Source organism: Tupaia chinensis, unplaced genomic scaffold (genome assembly GCF_000334495.1).
Source record: "Tupaia chinensis unplaced genomic scaffold, TupChi_1.0 Scaffold000198_1, whole genome shotgun sequence".
Taxonomy (NCBI): Eukaryota; Metazoa; Chordata; class Mammalia; order Scandentia; family Tupaiidae; genus Tupaia; species Tupaia belangeri.
The window spans coordinates 1,162,931-1,182,497 of record NW_006159673.1 but is presented as its reverse complement, the minus strand read 5'-3'; the positions used below and the strand labels follow the sequence as shown (position 1 = coordinate 1,182,497).

Sequence of the window (19,567 nt, the reverse complement as noted above, 5' to 3'; positions counted from 1 at the left end):
GGCTCCTGCCACTCCCAGGCTTGGCCAGCCAGCCTCTGATTCCTGGCACCGAGCTCGGCCACGTCTGCACGAACAGCTCCCTCGTCCAGGCGCTCCCCCGTCTCCCACACCAGCGCAGTCTCGCCCCTGAGCTCTGCGTCTCAGAAAGGCCCACGCACCCTCTCCCGGGACTAGCAGTCCCCTACCATGCCATTCGAGCTACAGCCTCTGCCTCACACCTGCCACCACAAGACGCGGTTCCTTTCCACGTCCTCCCCCTCACTACAGTAGAAGACCCGCAGGCCGGAGCCTTGTCCGCATCACTCACTCTGCTGTCTACACTGGCGCGTGTTAGGACCTCAGTCATCGCTTCCCGGAAGATGATCGTCCTCTCCTTTCTCCTCTTAGAGACAGAGGCCCTCTGGACAGGGCAGACAGGCAGGGGGTTTTCCTCACATTCTCGCCCACATGTGCGCACACACACACACACAAACCCTGGCCCCTGGAGTCCAGCGCCCGGTGTGGGCAGGCCCTCACCTCTATAGGTCAGCAGCGCCTCGTCGAGGAACTCGGCCGCCTTCCGGAAGTGCTGCGAGATGTCCACCTCGGGAAAGTCGTCCACCTCCACTCCCAGGTACTGGATCTCCAGGCCGGAGTAGAACTCGGGGCCGGTGTAGACGCCAGTGCCATGTGCAGCATTTAGGATGTGGGTAATGCCCAGCCTCTTGAGCCTCCCCTTGTTCACAGCCACACTCCTGGGGGAGGGGAGGAGCGTGGTGGCCAGAGTTAGGACCGGGAAGACGCATGCCCGCTGTGAGATGAGGGCTCCGCAGACAGGACCACTCTGCTCCTGGCTGTCTGGGGCTCAGGGCAGATACTGCTACAGAAGGGCCGCGACGTGACCCAGCAGGTGCGAGGAGGGACGGCGCAGGGGAGGAGCTCAGAAGAGGGAGACGGGCATGTGAGGGAGCCTTTTTCATTCTTAGCTTATTATTTTTAATTGCTGGAGAGTATGTGCCTTCTTCAGAGAGAGAGAGAGAGAGAGAGCGAGAGAGAGAGTGGACCCCTCGACAGGGTATGGTAATGCTGCAATCCTTTTCTCTCCATTTCTCCACCCTGTCAGGATTTGGGGGACACATGCACATGCATCCAACATGTTTGTCAAGCCACCAGGGCCGGGAGTCAAACTTCGGTCAGCCATGGGATCCAGCTCCCATTGCACAATCTCCAGCCCCTGTCTACAGGGCTGGCCCTTGTAAGGGAACCTTGAGTGGTCTGGAGGCCGCTAGCTCACACTCCACGTCCTGGGGATGCACATGTGTGAGACGGAGACAACAGCATCAGGGTCCTTTACGGTGGTCCTGTATGTGCTGCAGCCAAAACCCTTTCCTGGGCATCATTTCCTATTGGCCTAATGATAAACTAAGGAGGTAGACGGGGCAACCATTATTACCCCCACTTGAATATTACAAAAAGACACCTGAGAGCTCTCATAACCTCCTGATCGTGGAAGGAGAGGACCGAGTGAAGACTGGTGTTTCTGGTTCCTAACCCAGAGCTCTCTTCGCTGCAACGGACCCAGCGAAGCTTAGTTTGCAGAGGCCTGGAAGCGAGGTGCCCAAGGAAGAGCAGAGGCCTCTAGTTGGGGATACTGGAGCCCCCGCGGTCCCTGGTGACCACGAGGTATGGCGTCTGCATCTGCAAATCAATGGGAAGATCACTTAGGACTGGGGACTCGGCCCTGGGAATCCAGGTTGAGGCAATTGATTACCCCATGTGGAGAGGAAAACCCAACATCTGAAGGTATTTTCCCTGTTCCTGTCCTGGGGCCCAAACTCCCTCCTTTGGTTTTGGATAGAGGAGCAGTTGCACTGAGAGAACATCTTATTGGGTAGACCACGGATCACCCAAACTTGGGTTCCTAAATTAACCTATCGGTACCAACTATGCACCAGTAAGGCCCTGGAGGAATGGGACGTGAGTGAGTTATTTTTGTCTTTGTTCTGGAAACCACTGATGAACTTTAAAAAATAATGTTCTGCGTATAAAAACCATCAATGCCTACTCTAGGAAACGTTTGCAATTCTAAAGAAACCTGAGGAACAGAAACAGACCAGCCAGTGGCATGGCGGCTAGGGCAGCTGGATCCCACATGGCCAACAGTGTGCTTCAAGTCCTGGACCTGGTGGTTTGAAACACATGCCAGGGGTGTGTTCATAGTGTCCAAACCCTGAGAAAGGGAGCGATGGAGGGGAAGGGGCTGAGGTGTGACCAGCCCCGTAGGGACGGCTTCTCATGTTCTCTCTCTCATTCTCTTTCTTGTAATTAAAAAAAAAAAAAGAAAAAAAAAAAGAAAAGCTACTTTAAAATTGCCTCCCTCGGCGCCAGCAGATGGCATACTGGTTATGTACTAGACTCCCCCACGGCTGACTGTGGTTTGAGTCCTGGGCCTGGTGGCTTGAAAATCACACCCGGGGGCCAGCAGATGGAGGAGTGGTTATGCGGCTGAACTCCCACATAGTCAATCACAGTTTGAGTCCCGGACCCAGTGGTTAAAACTCACGCCAGGTACGTGTGTATACAGGTCCAAGGTCCCGGGAAGAGAATGGAGGAGAAGGGATTGTGGTGTGGACATCTCCCCTAGGGGATGACTTCTCAGTTTATCTCTCACTGTCTCTGCCTCTCTCTCTGACGAGTGCATGCACCCCTAGGCAAAAACCTCTAAAACAAACAAACCAGAACAGAACTGCATCCCCGAGAGAGTGCTGTTAACATTTTGGTCACTTTCCTTTCTGAACCGTTATTTGTGGAGAAGTTCACGGGCGTGCACACTCACACACACAGCTCTGTGCCACTCAGTTGGCTTCTCACTACATATGTGTTCTGTCCTTTAACCTTTGCCCTCACTGCATGTGAACATGTGGTGTGTTGGTGAACACGCGTGCACATCTATCCTGTCCATGGCTCCTGGCGCCCGGCCACGTGGTTGGTGCCCAGGTCAGATGTGACGAGATGGGCGGGGAGACACTTTGCCCACTTTGGCACACTTTGCCCAGGCTCGCTAAGAGCAGGGGACCTCTCTCCAAGGCCAGGAGGCTGCACTTGGCTGGATCCCCAAGGCCGGGATCAGTGCGAGCCAGAGAGGGGAGGGACACACCCCCGTCGGACTCACTTCTCGGCTATGAAGACGTTGGGCCAGACCTCGTCCACCTCGTTGCGGGGGGCCTCCTGGCGGTCCCGGGTCAGCGCCCGCTGCAGGTCCAGCACGCAGGGTGTCCCGTACAGGCTGCGGTCGTCCATCTTGTCCCTGACGCGGTTGTACAGGTCCTCCACCAGCAGCTGCTCGGCCGACTCCAGCATGCCGGGACACTCGGAGCACTCGGTGGCCCGGGCGCCGCTGCGCGCCAGCTCTGCGGGGACAGCGTGTTCTCACCTGGGCCTGGGGCCAGCCTTCCCTGCTCCTCGGAGGCCCCGTTCCTGCTCGGACTTCAGAGAGATGGCCCCAGGATCTGCAGGGGGACCTACCAGGACCCTGGGCCGCTGTGGGTGGGATGCTGTCCTGGGGTCAGCAGCAGGTGTTGGAGGAGGGAGAAGGAGCCAGTCCATCCCGCTCCCCCACATTTCTGTAAGCTGCCGGTGCTGTTTTAGACAGCGGTCCCCAAGGGCCGGGGTGCATCTGACACACCCCATAACTCCCATGATGCCCAGGGCAAAGCAGCATGCAGAAGCTGGGGTGCTCTCCTGACACCCCTCAGGTGGCTGGCCCCTTTGCACACTGGACAGTCACATGCCCAGGGCCTTCCTGTCCTTTGTGAGCTCATGACCTCCTCAGCCTTTGGTCCTGCCGTGAGCTCATGACCCCCTCACCGTGGGCCCCTGGCTTGCCTGTGAGCACCCAGGACCCCCAGCCACCTCGGGCAGGTGGTACAATGTTGCCATGAGCTACTGTGCTGGTCCCAAGGCAGGACTCAGGGCTCTCCCGGGAACAGGTGGGAAAAGCTTAGATCCCACGTAAACTCGGATCCCAGCTCGCTGACGTCTGGGGTGACGTTTCCCTTCTCAGGCTGCCCTCGCTCACTGCGTGTCAATAGGGGCGGCCGAGGTTCCTTTCTCTGACGGGCAGGTAACGGGGCTGGGGGCAGAGCCTGGCCACTTATTTAGTTGCCAAAGGCACTGAAGAGACAGGAGGGGAAAACAGAGGAGAGGCGTGTCTCTGAGCAGGCCAGCACAGCCCCTCCTGATGGCCGGTTTCTGGGAGAGCCAGGAGGCCCCAGGCACGGGCATGGCTTAGCCCTCCCAGAATCCTCTCCTGACGGCCTTGGAAGCCCAGCTGTACTGAGGACTGCAGGCTCCGGCCTCCTGTGTCTGCCTGGGGCCCAGGATTCAGGCCCCAACGCTGGTCCCATCCCTCCATTTTCTTTAAAAATCGTTGGATCGTTCTCCGGATCGTCCGGCTCTCTCCCCGGGTCTCCTGCGGTCCTACACCAAATGTCCGTCTTTCCTTCCTTCCTTCCTTCCTTCCTTCCTTCCTTCCTTCCTTCCTTCCTTCCTTCCTTCCTTCCTTCCCTACATGTAAGAAATGTAGAACTCACCCACACCTGACGAGGACACAGTGACGGGCCAGCCCATGTGCGGGGTTAAGGTGGCTGGATCCCACATGGCTGACTGCAGTTTGAGTCCTGGATCCGGTGACTTGAAAATCACACTGAGCATGTGAGTGTGCATGCCCCAAACCCTGAGAGGACGTTAGAGGAGGAGGGATTTCAACATAGCCATCCCCCCGGGGGTGGTTGCTCACCTCCCCCAGCCATCCTGTCCCTCTCTGGTGAGCATTAAAAAAACAAACAAACAAAAAGACAGGAGTGCTACCTTCCTCAGCTGTCTGTCACAGGTTATTTTGAGTTTTTCCTTTTCAACTTAAAAGCAAATGTCCCAGCCCTTCTTTGCAGTGGTAGCTCCTACCGTCCCAGGCCTCTGGCTCACAGCTCAGCCTCATTACAGTCACCTCCCTCCCTGCATCGGTCCCCCACCAGAGGGGAAGCTGGCAGGTGTCCCCTGCGGGCCTCTGCCGACTCCCGTGGACATGGAGCAAGACCTGCACTTACTCCGGTGGTCACCGCGGGCACAGGGCTGTGCTGAGATACCGCCGGGCCTGTTTTCCGCTCTCTCTGCTTTCGACTCCTTCACAGCCCTTTGGCCACTAGGGCTAATGAAACCGAGGCTTACTGCCCCCGGGAAGGGGGTGCAGACAAGACAGAGCGAAGAGGCAATGGCCACCCTTGGGCCTCAGACCAGACTCGGAATGCCTATGGCATCCCCAGACCTGAAAGGGGAAATGCTTTTCTCACAACCCTCGGTGGGCATCTGCTTTTCAGGAGCCCAAGCCTGGAGCACGCCTGGACTACAGCACAGAGCAGGGACGGTGCAGAACGGAAGGTCGGGGAGACACCCGGCCACGGCAGAGCCCAGGGAGCCGAGCCCAGGGAGGTGCTGAGAGCAGCTCAGAGAGAGCCGGACCTGGTGAGGAACGCCTGGGCCCTGGGCTTCAGCCTGTGTCGGAGTAGGAGAACGGAGACCTCGGTCAGGGCGGGACGAGGAACACTGTTAAGCAGAGGGGTCTCTGAGAAGAGGGGGCTCCCAGGGTGCCCGGCACAGCCAGCAACAGCAAACTGAATTCTTGGTTCTCCGTGAAGCGCACACAAGAGCAGGTGTCTTCCAAGAACCCAAGTGGGGACCCAAAGGGTCAGGGGCCAAGAAGGGCCAGGGTCAGGGCGGGGAGCAGTACGAACAGGTAGCACCCCTGGTTCTTGTGGCCAATGGCTAGGAAAGGGAATGTGACTGTTAGCTGCAGGTGCCACCTTCAAGCCAAAGGCCCGTGGGACCTTGCTTCATGGCGGTGCTGCCTTATCCACCCAGCCTGCCCAAGTGCCAGGGGCCACCCGGGAAGGGACGAGAAAGTGGAGAGAAATTACAAAAGGTTATTTGCCCAAAACTGCTGAGAAAAGTAAAGCGCTGAGTATCTTTGAGGAAAATAAAAGAAGCTGTCGCGCTGGAATTTACCATGCAGGTGTTAGCATCGCCCCTCACTGCCCTGCCTCCCGCCTCCCTGCCTCCTCATGGTACTTTGGTTAGTAGACTGTGCTTTTCTTTAAGAGAGATTTTTGCTATAGGGTGCATGCACTCACCAAAGAGACAGAGATAGAGAGACAGAAAGAAATCACCCAGGGGGGAGGATGGCCACGCTCCGATTCCTTCTCCTCCAGTCTCCTCTCGGGATTTTGGGCACGCATGTACACACGGCTGGGATGAGTTTTAAGCCGCCGAGTGTGAGACTCAAATGACATGGGAGTCCAGCGAACCAACCCTTAGGCCATCTGCTGGTCCCAGTAACCGTCTTTGAGCACTAGTGGAAACACAGATCTGAATCCAGACAGACAGAACAGAACTCTCTGATGCTCCTAGGTGTTTCCTGGGCTCTAGCATAAGCCATCCCAGGGCTCCTCAGGTGCCAAACACTTGGGTGCAAGACCGTGGGGCAGGTAGGAGCGGCCAGGCTGGCTGTCAGCTGGAGAGCAGTTCACAGGGGTGCAGAGCCATGTCCGCGAGGGGGTGGGCAGCACTGCCTTCTCAGCTGCTCCCCCCAGTGTGACAGGCGGTGCCTGAGGTACCCCGCACGCTGTCCCTGTGCCCTCTCTGAGGGGCTCCAGTCGACTCCCAGCCGACTCCCGGTCACATTACCCACCTTCGTTGATGATCTGTTTGGCTGCCACGGCCGGGGAGAGGTGAATGGGCTCCATGAAAATGCTTTCTGTTTCCGCGTCTGAGACCACCGAGTATCTAAGGCAAGAAGGGGTTAGAAGGTGTGTTTTTCTTTTTCTTTTTTTGGAGAGGTTTTTTTCTATAAGGTGTGTGGGCTCACCAGAAAGACAGAGAGAGACAGAGAGACAGAAAGTGAAAAATCACCCCCCAGGGGGGATGGCCACACCACAATCCCTTCTCCTCCGTTCTCCTCTCAGGATCCTGGGCACGCACGCACACATGCCCGGCGTGAGTTTAAGCCACCGGGTCCAGGACTCGAACCACGGTCGACTATATGGGAGTCCAGCGACATAGCCATTATGCCAACTGCTGGTCCCAAGAAGATGTGCTTTTCAGACGACAAACCTGGATCTGCTTTTAGCCACAAATGGAGAGCAAGGAGAGGCGAAGGGAAAGCCTCCCTAAGCTCAGGGACTCGGAATGCAGGGGCTGGGCGGCGGCCCATCTGTTTCCAGACCGGAGCGGGCACCGGCTGCAGGGCTGTTCTGTGCCGCGTGGTCTAGGCTGTGCAGGGACGTGCCTGTGAGGCTGGAGGATCCTCTCAGCACGGCTTCACTGTCCTGCGAGTCTCGCTCATTTTCCTCCTCCTGTCTATAAATGCTGTAGGCTGCCCTGACTGGGCGTCGGCCAGGGTTCTGCCGGTGGTGGGCTGGGGAGGCCACCGCCACTCCGTCCATTCCCCTCGTCTTCCCTAGTGTGCCAGGAAAGGGGCTTGTGATGAGGGGCCGGCCCAGCGCCAAGTGAGATGCCAGAGCCGCTCACACACACGGGGCCGGAGGAGCAGAAGCCAAGGCCAGGGAGTGCCCAGAGGCGCAGTGCCCTGTGGGGGTCAACGGCAAGGTAACTTCACAGGAGCTCAGCGGAGGGTCAGCAGGGCCCCTGGAGGGACGTGGAGACCTGGGCAGAGACAGTGGCTACGGCCACTCTGGAGTGTGTGTACAGGGCCATATGGTGGGCCTGGTGGCCATACTGTGGTCCTGGTGGGTCCTCCCTGGCTAGGGCCGTGCTGTGGGCCTGGTGGATCCTCTCTGGTCAGGGCCTCGCTGTGGGCCTGGTGGATCCTCCCTGGTCAGGGCCACGCGGTGGGCCTGGTAGATACTCCCTGGCCAAGGCTGTGCGGTGGGCCTGGTGGGTCCTCCCTGGTCAGGGCCGCGCGGTGGGCCTGGTGGATCCTCCCTGGCCAGGGCCTCGCTGTGGGCCTGGTGGATCCTCCCTGGCCAGGGCCTCGCTGTGGGCCTGGTGGATCCTCCCTGGCCAGGGCCGCGCTGTGGTCCATAGTGAACTCTTCCCTGGTGAGTCCTGTTTCCAGGTATTGGGTGAGATTTGGGTCTTTTTGGACTTTACGTCCAGAGAGGTTACAAAGTGTGCGTGTGGGGATTTAATGTGTGCTGTTATTAGTGACTTCTATGAACTGAATTCTGACAAGCCCCTGCAAGATAGGTACGAGCATTCCTACTTTACAGTGAGGAAACTGAGGTGCAGACCGTTAAGTAGCCCGAGGGCACAAGCAGGCAGCAGGCCGAGTCGTCACGTCGGCAGCCTGATCTAAGTCCAGCCTCCTCTTCGCCACGGCGCCCTGAGTGCGCAGAGACTGGACTGGGGCGAGTCAGCCGGTGGAAGCAACCCCGGCTGGATTCCCAGGCCAAATGCAGATTTTGACACAGAAAATACTTTAAAGAACATACTCGTGAAAGCGTGGACAGGCTGAAGGCGGGATGAGCTGCGCTGGGTAAAGCGGAGTTCAGATCGTCCAGGCGAACCTGAGCCCAGGTGGGTGGGCATGAACTACGCCGAGCTGGTTAGCAGGACAGTGGTTGGGCAGCGAGGCAGTGCATCGGAGCCCTGGCTGGGGAGAGAGAAGGCCGGCCCAGGAGATGCAGTCTGAGGGCCAGCACGACAGGGACGTGTCACCCCTGGGTCTGGGAGTGTCCTGGCAACGCTGGGGCTGGATCATTCCATCCTCAGACGGAGTGCTCCTCGTGGCCAGAAGACGCGTTTTCTCAGTGTGACTGGGGAGGGGTGACCAAGGGCGAGGCTCGTGAGCTGTTACCCTTGGGTTTAAAGCTGGAGAGGACTTTAGAAATCTCTCTGCTCGGTGCTGGCAACGAAGACCGAACACCTGTGGGGTGGAGTGGGTGCTGGGGGGAGACTGGGTGGCCTTTCTTACCCCTGTGACAGCTGGGGGTTGAGGACTGAGTGGGAGGTGTACAGGTCACTCCCAGGGCTCAGACCCAGCAGTCTCCAGGCCCTGCAGCCTCTGGCCCTGCTTCCTTCCAGCCTCAGCTTCACAGCTCTCTCTGACTCACTCCTCTTCAGCACATGGGTTTCTTTGGCTTCCCATCCTCATCAAGTTCCCAGCCTCCTGAGGACTTTTTCTTTTTTTTTTTTTTTTGTTTTTAGGTTTTTGCCATCGGTTGTGGACACTCGCCCGAGAGAGACAGAGAGAAAGAAAATGAGAAATCACTCACCAGGGGAGATGGCCATGCTGCAATCCCTTCTCCTCCATTCTCCTCCTGGGATTTTGGGTGCATACACACATGTAAGTCTTAAGCTGCCATGTCCAAGACTTGAACTGTGGTTGGCCAGTGGAAATCTAGCGCCTTAACCACTATGCCACCTGCTGACCCCCTGCCCGAGGACTTTGGAAAAGCCCATTTCTCCCACCGCCCATATTATTGAGATTTTAGTTCAATCATCACTTTATAAAACATTTTCCTATCGGGACGTGTACTAGCTAGAGATGAGAGGGAGGGAGGTGAGAAAGCACCCCCGGGGCGATGGCCGCCGCGGTCCCTTCTTCTCTGTTCCCCTCTAGCAGTTTTGGGCACACGGGCACATGGACCCGGAGTGTTTTCCAAGCCTCTGGGTCCATAACTCCAACTGTGCATTGGCATGTGGGATCCAGCCGCCTAGTCCTCGATGATCGTCACTTCTTTAGTGAAGTCTTTCCTGACCGTGCGTGTCCACTTCTTCCTTGCGCATGCGTGGGATGGATGCTGATTTACGAGCTCACGTGATGTCTCTGTCTCCCGCAGCAGGCCATGCCCTCTGCGGGGCGGGTCTGGCCAGCTGTTCTGTGGAGTGCTTCATTCCCCACCCAACAGCGTCTGGGCAGCGAATGCCGGACAGGGAGTGCTGGGCCCACCGACGAGCTTCACTGTCCTCGTGGCACTGTGCTCAACAGCGCATGGCAGCGACACTGTCAGCCACGGGCCCTACCAAGTGTTAGCTGCTGACTCGTGGTGCTCCGGCCACAGCAGCGACAAGCTTCAAGCCGCGCCAGGACCTCGGCCACGTCCTGTCCACGCCAAGTGCCCTCTTGAGGCGGGCCGGGAGGGTGGTCTCTGAGACCCAGGTGAGCGGTTGTCAGTTCCTTTCTTTGTGGTGGATTTAAGGTGAACCCCAGATCAGTGATGCTCCCAGCACGGAGAGTGGGGTCTCTGTCTACCTCCCTTGGTCGGGGTGTCTCTGTGGCTACTCTGGCCCATAGAATATGGTGGTTGGGATCCTGGGCCTTTCTGAGCCCAGGTCTCGAGGGCTGCCTCCCACCCGCAGTTCCTGGGACTGTCACTGGGAGGCCCGAGCTGCCGTCTAAGTCCAGCTCCAGACCTCCAAGTTTGCAAGGCTGTGGTCTGTAGTGGGTCGCCAGCCAGACATGCCGATGAGCCTCTTCAGGGGGAGCCTTCGCCCCAGCTGAGGTCACAGAAACAGACCAGGGCCCTAGTGAGTTTTGTCCAAATTCTCTTTTTTTTTTTGGAGAGGTTTTTTGCTATAGGGTACGTGTGCTCGCCAGACAGACAGAGAGAGACATAGCGACAGAAAGTGAGAAATCACCCCCCAGGGGGGAGAGCCACGCCGCAATCCCTTCTCCTCCATTCTCCTCTTGGGATCTTGGGCACGCACGCACATGCGCCCGGTGTGACTTTTAAGCCACTGCGTCCGGGACGCGAACCGCGGTCGACTACGTGGGAATCCAGCGATATAGCCATTACACTAACTGCTGGTTCCTGGTTTTGTCCAAATTCTTGACCCACCAAAAGGAGAGTAAAATAAAATATTTTCTTTAGTCATTTTTTTTTTTTTTTTTGCCATAGGGCATATGTGCTTGCCAGAGAGACAGAGACAGAGACAGAGAGAGGGAAAGCAAGAAACACTCCCCATGGCATGGTGACGCCACGGTCCCTTCTCCTCCACCTCTCCCTCCTTTGGGGATCTTGGGCATGCACATATATGCACCCAGCATGTTTTTCAAGCTGCCAGGTCTGAGACCCGAGCCACGCCGTCAGCCATGTAGGATCCAGCTGCCTTAACCACTGGCTGCGGCCTGGCCCCTCGTTTATTTATTAATAATGAATGTAATTATTCTACTCTTAAGCAAATGTTGATAATGTTGCTTATTAAAGGTCAGTATTACGTAACCGAGGTTAGGGGCATAAAGCCCATCCACCGGAGAGTCCCTGTACCGCCCTGAGAGCCCACGGGCTTCTCCCCAGCTCTTTGTCTCTCTCATGGTGGTTGTCTTTGTTCTCTGGCCTGCAGGCCCTGTATCCCCATCGCCCATATTGCAAGCTGTGGCGCAGACTGAAAACAGATGCAGAGGCCCCTTCCCTGCCCCATGGGGAACTCGGCAGGTGGCGCTGCCAGGACCCTGGCAAGGGTCATCTGGGAACCCTTGACACATCTTCCCTATGACGTTGGCTTTGAACTGTGAGGTGGTTTTAAGTGGCAAATACTAGAGACAGAGACTCTGTCCTAATGCGCTTAAATGCTGAGGCTGTGGGCTCAGTAGCAGAGAGTTCCAAATTAAAACTGGGAAACAGAAATGGCCAGAGACCTCCTGCCTTCGCGCTGGTAAGGCGAGAACTGAGCGGACGAGTCAGCAAGTCTGCCAAGTAGCATGTAGAGATCCTGCCTGGGTGACCCTGGGTTAGAGCAGGACCCCCATGATGCTGCTGTCCTTGGCTGCGGGGGCTCACCCGAGCCACAGTGGAGGAGGCTCCGTCGGCCTACGGCATGGAGGACGCGATGACACACGCTCAGCGCTGGCTGCCATGAGAGCAGGTGCGAACTAGTGGCCGTAAAACCGGCCCGCCACTGACACGTCCCTTAGTCTAGCCGAGGAGGGCATGGGGGCTGGAGCTGAGAGGCAGGACGCAGCAGAGAGGGAAGGGAGGAGGGAGACAGCACGCAGGCCTGTTTCCGCTCACAAGGTCAGCGGGGTGGCGGCCCCAGGCTTTGATTTACAGCCGAGGCCGCGCCTGGCCGGCACCTGCGATGGAGGGAGAGGACAGGCCGGCCTGATTAGCAAGCGGCGGGGGCTGGCTGTCAGCAAGGGCAGGGAGGAGAGGACCTGGGATCGATAAGGACCTCATCACAGGATCGAGACGCAGCAGCTGAACAGCCTTGAGGGCGAATCAGGGGGAAAAACAGGAAAGGGAGTCTCATGGGCTTCCTCACCAAGAGCAGGTGGCAGGCGGCCGGCCCTAAGCCTGTGCTTTTCAAAATTGCAGACTGCGACCCATTAATGTATCAGAAAATCAATTCAGTGGTTGTGTCCAGCATGTGGGGGAAAAAGAGAGAGAGAGAGAGAGAGAGAGAGAGAGAGAGAGGAGAAAGAAGGAAGAGGGAGGGGGATGGCACTGACCACTGTGAGGGACAGTGTCGTGTCATGAAGCTTTCTAGAATTTCTATGCACACACAGACACACACACACACACGCGCGCGCGTGTCTGAGCTGACGTGTAAACAGCATCGCCTCCTGCATGTCACGGTGAACTGGGAAGTCAGTGGCAAGTTCTCCAGACCTAGGATGAAGTGGAACCAGGGTCCTTTAACCCAGACCCTGACCTGGCCTGGCCTGTTTCCTGTCATGGAGACTCCTGGAAACGAAGTGGAGGCAGAGGTCCGAGAGAGTGTCTCCTTGCTACAGCTTTTGCAAAAAAAGACCAGGTTGGTGAGTTCCCTCGACGCGTTCATTCGCCATAGAGACAGCGACACGCACAGACCGAGCTCAGCCTCTAAGGCAGGAGGGAAGTCAGCGAGTGAAAGAAAATTGATTTTTAGCAAGCCACTTCCAGCAGGCTCAGTGAGAAAGCCCAAGTGGAAATATCGTCACGGAAAGGAACTGGACGGAAGCCCTCCCTTCCCGGGGTTTTGCTCTCTCAGTTACCTGTGGTCAACCATGACACAAAAATAAATAATTCCAAAAATAAGCACTTCCTAGGTTCGAAATTGCGTGCTATTCTGAGTATTAATAGCATAAAGAAGTCTCGTGTGGTCCTGCTCTCTCCCTCCCGGGATGCCAGTCTGCCTTTGTGCAGGGGTCTGCACTGTCTCCATGGCCCACCCGTCCTTCAAGTCAGGAGCAAGAGAGGGGAGACTCTTCTTTATCTGGTGGTGGGGGAGGCAGAGAAGAAAGCTGATACTAGCCAAGAGGAGACATGGGCAGGGCTGGTCTGCAGATGAGCACACGCGTTCCTCGGGCTGTGTTTTCTGGGTGACTGGGAAGGTCTGAGAGAGATGACGAATCAGGGAGAAGTCATGACCAGTTTGCCTTCGTTGGACGAGGTTTAAAGCTCACTGTCCTCTCATGAGTGACCCAGGGAAATTTGCCTGGTGGAAGATGGAGGAATCTCCAGCCACGGGTTTTCCTCTGGAAAATGACTAGGTTTGCATTTGAAGTTTGAGGCCAATGCCTAACTCAGGCAAAAATGAAGATCTCTGACATCCCCATTCACTGCCTACATTCCTTTCTGAGCTTCTTAATTCACCCTAAGATGAAGTTTACAAAAAAGATATGCAATTTTTTTTTTGAGAGGTTTTTGCCACAGGGCACGTGCGCTCGCCAGATAGACAGAGAGAGACAGAGAGACAGAAAGCAAGAAATCACCCCCCAGGGGGGATGGCCACGCCGCAATCCCTTCTCCTCCATTCTCCTTTCGGGATCTTGGGCACGCACGCACACGCGCCCGGCGTGAGTTTTAAGCCACCGGGTCCGGGACGCAAACCGCGGTCGACTACGTGGGAGTCCAGCGACATAGCCATTATGCTAACTGCTGGTCCCGAGATATGCAATGCGAAGACTCGCTGCCCCGACCCAAGCAGGGCTGTGTGGGGAGGGCTGGCTGGCTGTTTGGAGCTCTGACGAAGTTTCCCAAGTCCCTGCCATGCTTGCCGGGAAAGATCCGTTATGTCTGTGGGCGGCTGAATGGAGGGCTGCAGCGGGTTGCTGTATGTCCCAAAACAGTGAGTGTAAGGTTTTTTTTTTTTTGGGAAAAACAGCTCTGCCGTTGCAAATAAGTTAAAGATCTTGAGATGAGATCATGCCAGGTTGGGTAGATTCTATGGCCCACGGTAGATGTACTTAGGGGAGAGGCGACAGAGGGGAGGGTCTGGGAAGGGCTCAGGTGGAAGGACATCGTCACGTGGCCAGAAACACCACTGCTAGCAGGAGTTGGGAAGAAACAGGGACGGACCTTCCCTAGAGCTTTCTTTGGGGGCGTGTGTTTCTACTGCTAGCTTGATTTTGAACTTCTGGCCTCCAAATCTGTGAGAGAATGAATTTTTTTTTAAGACAGATTTTTGTTATTGGTGTATGTGCTCGCTAGAGACACAGAGAAAGACAGAGAGAGAGAGAGAACGTGAGAAACCACACTCCCTTAGGGATGATGGCCATGCCACCATCCCTTCTCCTTCATTCTCTCAGGATTTGGGGCATACACACACGTGTGCCTGGAGTGAGGTTCAACACGCTAGGCCCAGGACTCAAGCCATGGTCGACCATGTGGCAGCCCAGTGCCTTGCTCGGCATGCCACCTGCTGGCCCTGTGCTGTTTGTGGTCATTTGTTATAGCAGTCCTAGGGAACTAGTATAAGAACTTGACTGCTGGTGTTTGCTGATTTGGCACATAATCTTATTATTATGATCATTATTATATTTTAATTTGTCAGAGGGTATATGTACTGACCAGAGAGACAAAGAGAGGGGAAATGAGGACGCCTCCCCCAGGATGGCCACACAGCAACACCAACACCTTCTCCTTCACGTCTGCTCTTGGGGTTCTGAGAAGGCGAGCACATGCAGCCAGCATGTTCCTCCAGTACCGGGTGTGGGACTCGACCTATGCAGTTAGTTATTCCTGTGAGATCCAGCTGCCTCAACCATCAGACCACAGGCTGACCCAAATTGTGGTGTTATAATAATTTGAATTTCTATTATTTATTTTTTGTCTTTATTGATATCTTTTTCCTGTTAGAAGGTGCCAGACAGAGACAGAGAAAGAGAGCCAAAGAGAGAGAGAGGGAAAGTGAGAACCCCCCACACCAAAAGGGGTGACCACAACATAATCCCTCCTCCTCCATTCTCCTCTCAGGATTTTGGGCACACACACAAACCTGGCATGTCGGATTCGGGACTTGAGCTGTGCAGTCAGCCATGTGGGATCCAGTACCTAAACCACCGTGCCACCTGCTGCCACCTATTTTTATTGATTTTTTACCTTGGTTCTTCTAAGGTCAAAGAATAAGTTCTACTGGGTCATTGGAAAAGTCGTGGTGCATTTTGAGATTAGTCATTAAAATGTGCTGCTTGGCTAGCCAGTGGGGTGGTGGCTAAGGCACTGGACTCACACATGGCCAACTGCAGTTTGAGTCCTGGACCTGGTGGCTTGCTTTCTCACTTTCCCTCCCTCTCTCTCTCTCCTTCTCTCTGTGTCTCTCTCTGTTGAGCACATGTGCCCTATAGCAAATTAAAAAATAAAATAGATATTTTTTCTATTTTTTAAAGAATTATTTTATTTTATTTATTGTTATTATTCAGTTTGATGAGAGAGAGAGAGAGAGAGAGAGAGAGAGAGAAAGCCACCAAACCTGGGACTTGCACCATGGTCGACCATGTGGGAGTCCAGCATCTCAACCACCATGCCACCTGCCAGCCCCTAACATGAATAATGCTTTATGGATGGATGGCCTTGCGTATGACCTATTTTGGTACATGTTCATGTGCACCTGCTGTGCAAGTGTTCTAAAATGCCAATTAGGTTCATTTTCTTTATTGTTTTGTTCAAATTTCTTATATTATGTTTTCTTTAATTTTGCCAGAAGGCATAGGCACTCATGACAGAGAGATGGAGAGAGAGAGAGACAGAGAGAAAGTGAGAAAGCACCTCCCATGGGGAATGGTCATGCCACGGTCCTTTCTCTCCCCTCTCTCCCTCCTTTCAGGGCTTGGGCACACATGCACGTGGCCTGGCATGTTTCTCAAGCCGCCAGGTCTGGGACTCAAACCAAGCAGGTGACGCTGTGGGATGCAGCTGCTTTAAGCAACACGCCATGGGCTGGCCCTTCTTATATTGGTTTGTTTTAATTTGTTAGATGGTGCATTTGCCACCGGAGAGAGACAGACAGAGAGAAGGTTGTGGATTTTAATATTTTCTTCAGTTTTGTCCATTATTTTGTTTTCTATATTTTAAGATTATGTTATTAGATCATAGACACTGAAATTTATTTTATCTTCCTGATAAACTGAACCTTTGGCCTCTTGTCTAATGCTTAACTTAAAATCTGCTTTGTTAGAGTCTGCAGGCGATGTGGTGGTGAGGTGCTGGACTCCCACATGGCCAATTGCAGTTCGATTCCTGGACTTGGAGGCTTGAAAACCATGCCAGGCACGGGTGCATGCATGCCCAAAATCCTGAGAGAAGAGTAGAGGAGAAGGAATTGTGGCATAGCTAACCACCCGAGAGTGATTTTTGACTTTTCCTCTCTCTGGCAAGCACGTGCATCCTATTCGAAAAACCTAAAAACAAAGCACATGTGACCCGCTTTGTCTATGGCCAGCTGGTGGCATGGTGGTGAGGTGGCCGGATCCCACATGCCGACTGCGTAGTTTGAGTCCTGGGCCAGGTAGCTTGAAAAACACGCTGGGTGTATGTGCTTGGGAGCCCGAAGGCTCCGAAGGAGCAATGGAGAAGGGATGGCAGCGTGGCCACCTCGCGGCAGATGCTCTCTCCCTTTTCTCCCTTTTCTTCGTCTTTCCCCTGTGAGCGCACATGCCCTCTAGCAAAGAAAACAAAAGCGCCTCGTCGGATGTAAATGTCACGTCCAGGCTTTTTGGTTACTGTTTGCCACCGCAGCAGCCTGTATTTTCGAAAGATGGTCACAGCATTTCCTGTCCCTCCGCGCTTTCTACAGTGTGACTGTGACACTTCTCTGATGGTGATGGAGTCTGTGTTCCCGCCCTTGAAGCTCTGTGGTCTTGGGTGACAGCGGGACACAGCAGAAGAGATGTCACGTGACTTCTGAGGCCAGTGCATGGACGTCAACGCGCTTCTGTCTGCTTCTCTAGGCTGCAACTCTGGCTTTGAACAAGCCCAAACTGGCCCGCATGGGGAGATCACACAGAAAGAACATCTTAGGTGTCCCGGCCAGTAGCCCAAGAACATCCCTGCATGATCTGTCGGACGTGTGAAGATGGCTGTACGACACCAGCCCCCGGCTGTTGCGGCACCCGCAGCCTTAAAGCCACCCACAGTCTTCAGATCTTCTAGCTGAAGCCTCAGACAATTGGAGCACAGACAAGCTAGCCCACCGTGCCTAGGGCAGGCTCTTGATTGTGAACATAATCAAATGGTTTGATGCCACTAAATTCTGAAGTTTTGAGCGATCCTAACTGGAACGGTAGAGGGGATGTTTTCTGTTCTTTGCTTAACTTTGTATATCTTTAAAGTGTGTCTCTTGTAAACAGTATGTAGGCCGTTTTGAAAATCGAGTTCTTTGTCTAATTGAAATATTTAGTCTATTTACATTTAATGGGATTACTTCTACATTTAGGTTTAAATCTGCCATCCTAGAATTTTCTTAGTATTGTTGATTTTTTTTTCTGTCTTCTCTTTCTTTCCTTCCTCTGGATTAATTATATTTTATTACTGCACTTGTCCTTTGTTAGCTTGTTAGTTATACATTTTGTTGTGAAATTTCCTAACAATGATACTAAAGACTATACCATGCATGCTGGGCTTCCCATCCACACCGAAGATTTCAGATAATCTCTCAAGACAAGAGTCATTAAGCTGAGACAGAAGTGGGGAAATAAGTCAGGATGGAAAATTCTATCTAGAATGGAACTTCAGGTTGGTTCCTGACACACGGAGTTCTCAGGTCTGCATAGGTTAGAAATGCACATATGTAAATTTTTTTAAAGGAATATTCTCAAGGAAATCATGACCTTTAAAAAGCTCTTTGGTGGGGCCCAGCAGGTGGCATGGTGGTTAAAGTGCTGGTTTCCTACATGGCCAGCTGCTGTTCGAGTCCCAGACCTGGTGGCTTGCTCTCTCACTTTCTCTCTCTCTCTCATGAGCACATGTGACCCAAAGCAAATTAAAAATAATAATAAATAAAAATAAAATAATTAATAAAAATAAATTTAAAACAAGCTTTTGGGTAGAATAAGCCTTAAAAATTCCATAGGTTTTCAAATTTCCACAAGCAGGACACAGTCCCCTAAAGCCGTACAGCTGTCGCCGAAGACATGCCCTCCCGGCCCACGTTGCCGTGGTAGTGGGCTAGGGTGGAAAACAGGGAGAAGGCACAGAGGGTGGAGCTGGAGCCAGAGAGAGCCAGGAGAAGGGAGGAGCTCCCAGATGACCAAGCCCAGGTCGAAGTTGGGCAGATGCGCTCACGCCTTCTCCAACGACTCTTCCTCCCTTTATCAAATGGAAGCCTTTCAGGCCAGTCGGTGGCAGGGTAGTTAAGGCAGCTGGATCCCACATGCCCGACTGTGTGGTTTGAGTCCTGGACCTGAAGGACATGTCGGATGCATGTGTGCATGTATGAACCCAAAATCACACATACCAGGTCCCTGTCTGGGTCTACCTGTTCAAAGCCCTTCCAGAAGATGGTCTAACTCTAAGGTTTTAGAAGAAGCAAAAGGGAGAGGTGGAGGAGAGGGGGTTGAGGCATGCCCATGCCCATGGGGGTGCTTTCTCACTGCCCCCATCCCCTCTCCCCACTGCCCTGTGAATGCACTATGGCAAATTAAAAAAAAAAAAAAAGAAATGGGAGCTTTTCTGAGTGATCTGGTCAGAGCTGAGGGAGAGCTGTGCCCATGGGAGAGTCCAGTCCTTGAACTGTATACACAGCAGGTGGTGGTGGGGATGTGGGTTGTCTCCCAGGGAGCAAGTATGGATAGGAAAAGGCAGTGTGGACTGACTTTCTCGCGGGTCTACGGGGACAGAGATGGGCGGTGTGTTAACAAAGCCACTTTCTCTGTCTCCTGGCCAAGGGCCTCGCTTCCTGCCCTCTCTCAGCAAGCCCGCCTTGCCTGGTTTGGGCACCAGAATACCGAGTGAAGTGGCGCTTCTCAGGGCTGGCCCATCAATGCCTCCTGGGGACCGGGTAGGCCCTTCCCTTGTCTAGAGGCAGAGGGGAGCTCGGATGGAGATCCCCAGGGTGGCGGGGCCTCGTTTCCGGACCCACTGCCCAGGCCCCTGTGCTGTGACTTATCTGAGCAAGAAAGAAGAGTCAGTGTGCAGCACGGCTGGCATCCCCGTAGGACACAGTCACTGCCCAGGGGCACTTCTGGTGGCTCTGCCTCATCTAGGAGTGACCGGAGCAGAGGGCCCTGACAGGCTTTCTGCGCTGAGCCGGTGCCGCTTTTCAAAGGAGCCTGAAGCCTGTTAGGACCCAGCACCCTGGCCCGAGAGGGTGACTGCCTGGCTTCACTCCCGTCCAGCTCCTGGGGGAAGCCTTAAGGAAGCAGGAGCCGCCAGGG

At 54.5% G+C, this 19,567-nt stretch overlaps 1 protein-coding gene across 1 annotated transcript in view; it reads right to left on the bottom strand.

The window, feature by feature from the left end:
- The window catches only part of STYXL2 (serine/threonine/tyrosine interacting like 2), a 34,765-nt gene that overhangs the window by 11,779 nt on the left and 3,419 nt on the right, over positions 1-19,567 (bottom strand). The window contains 3 exon segments of the mRNA XM_027771249.1: positions 517-734; positions 3,152-3,389; positions 6,722-6,816. Of these exon segments, the coding sequence (XP_027627050.1) occupies positions 517-734; positions 3,152-3,389; positions 6,722-6,816 (551 nt within the window).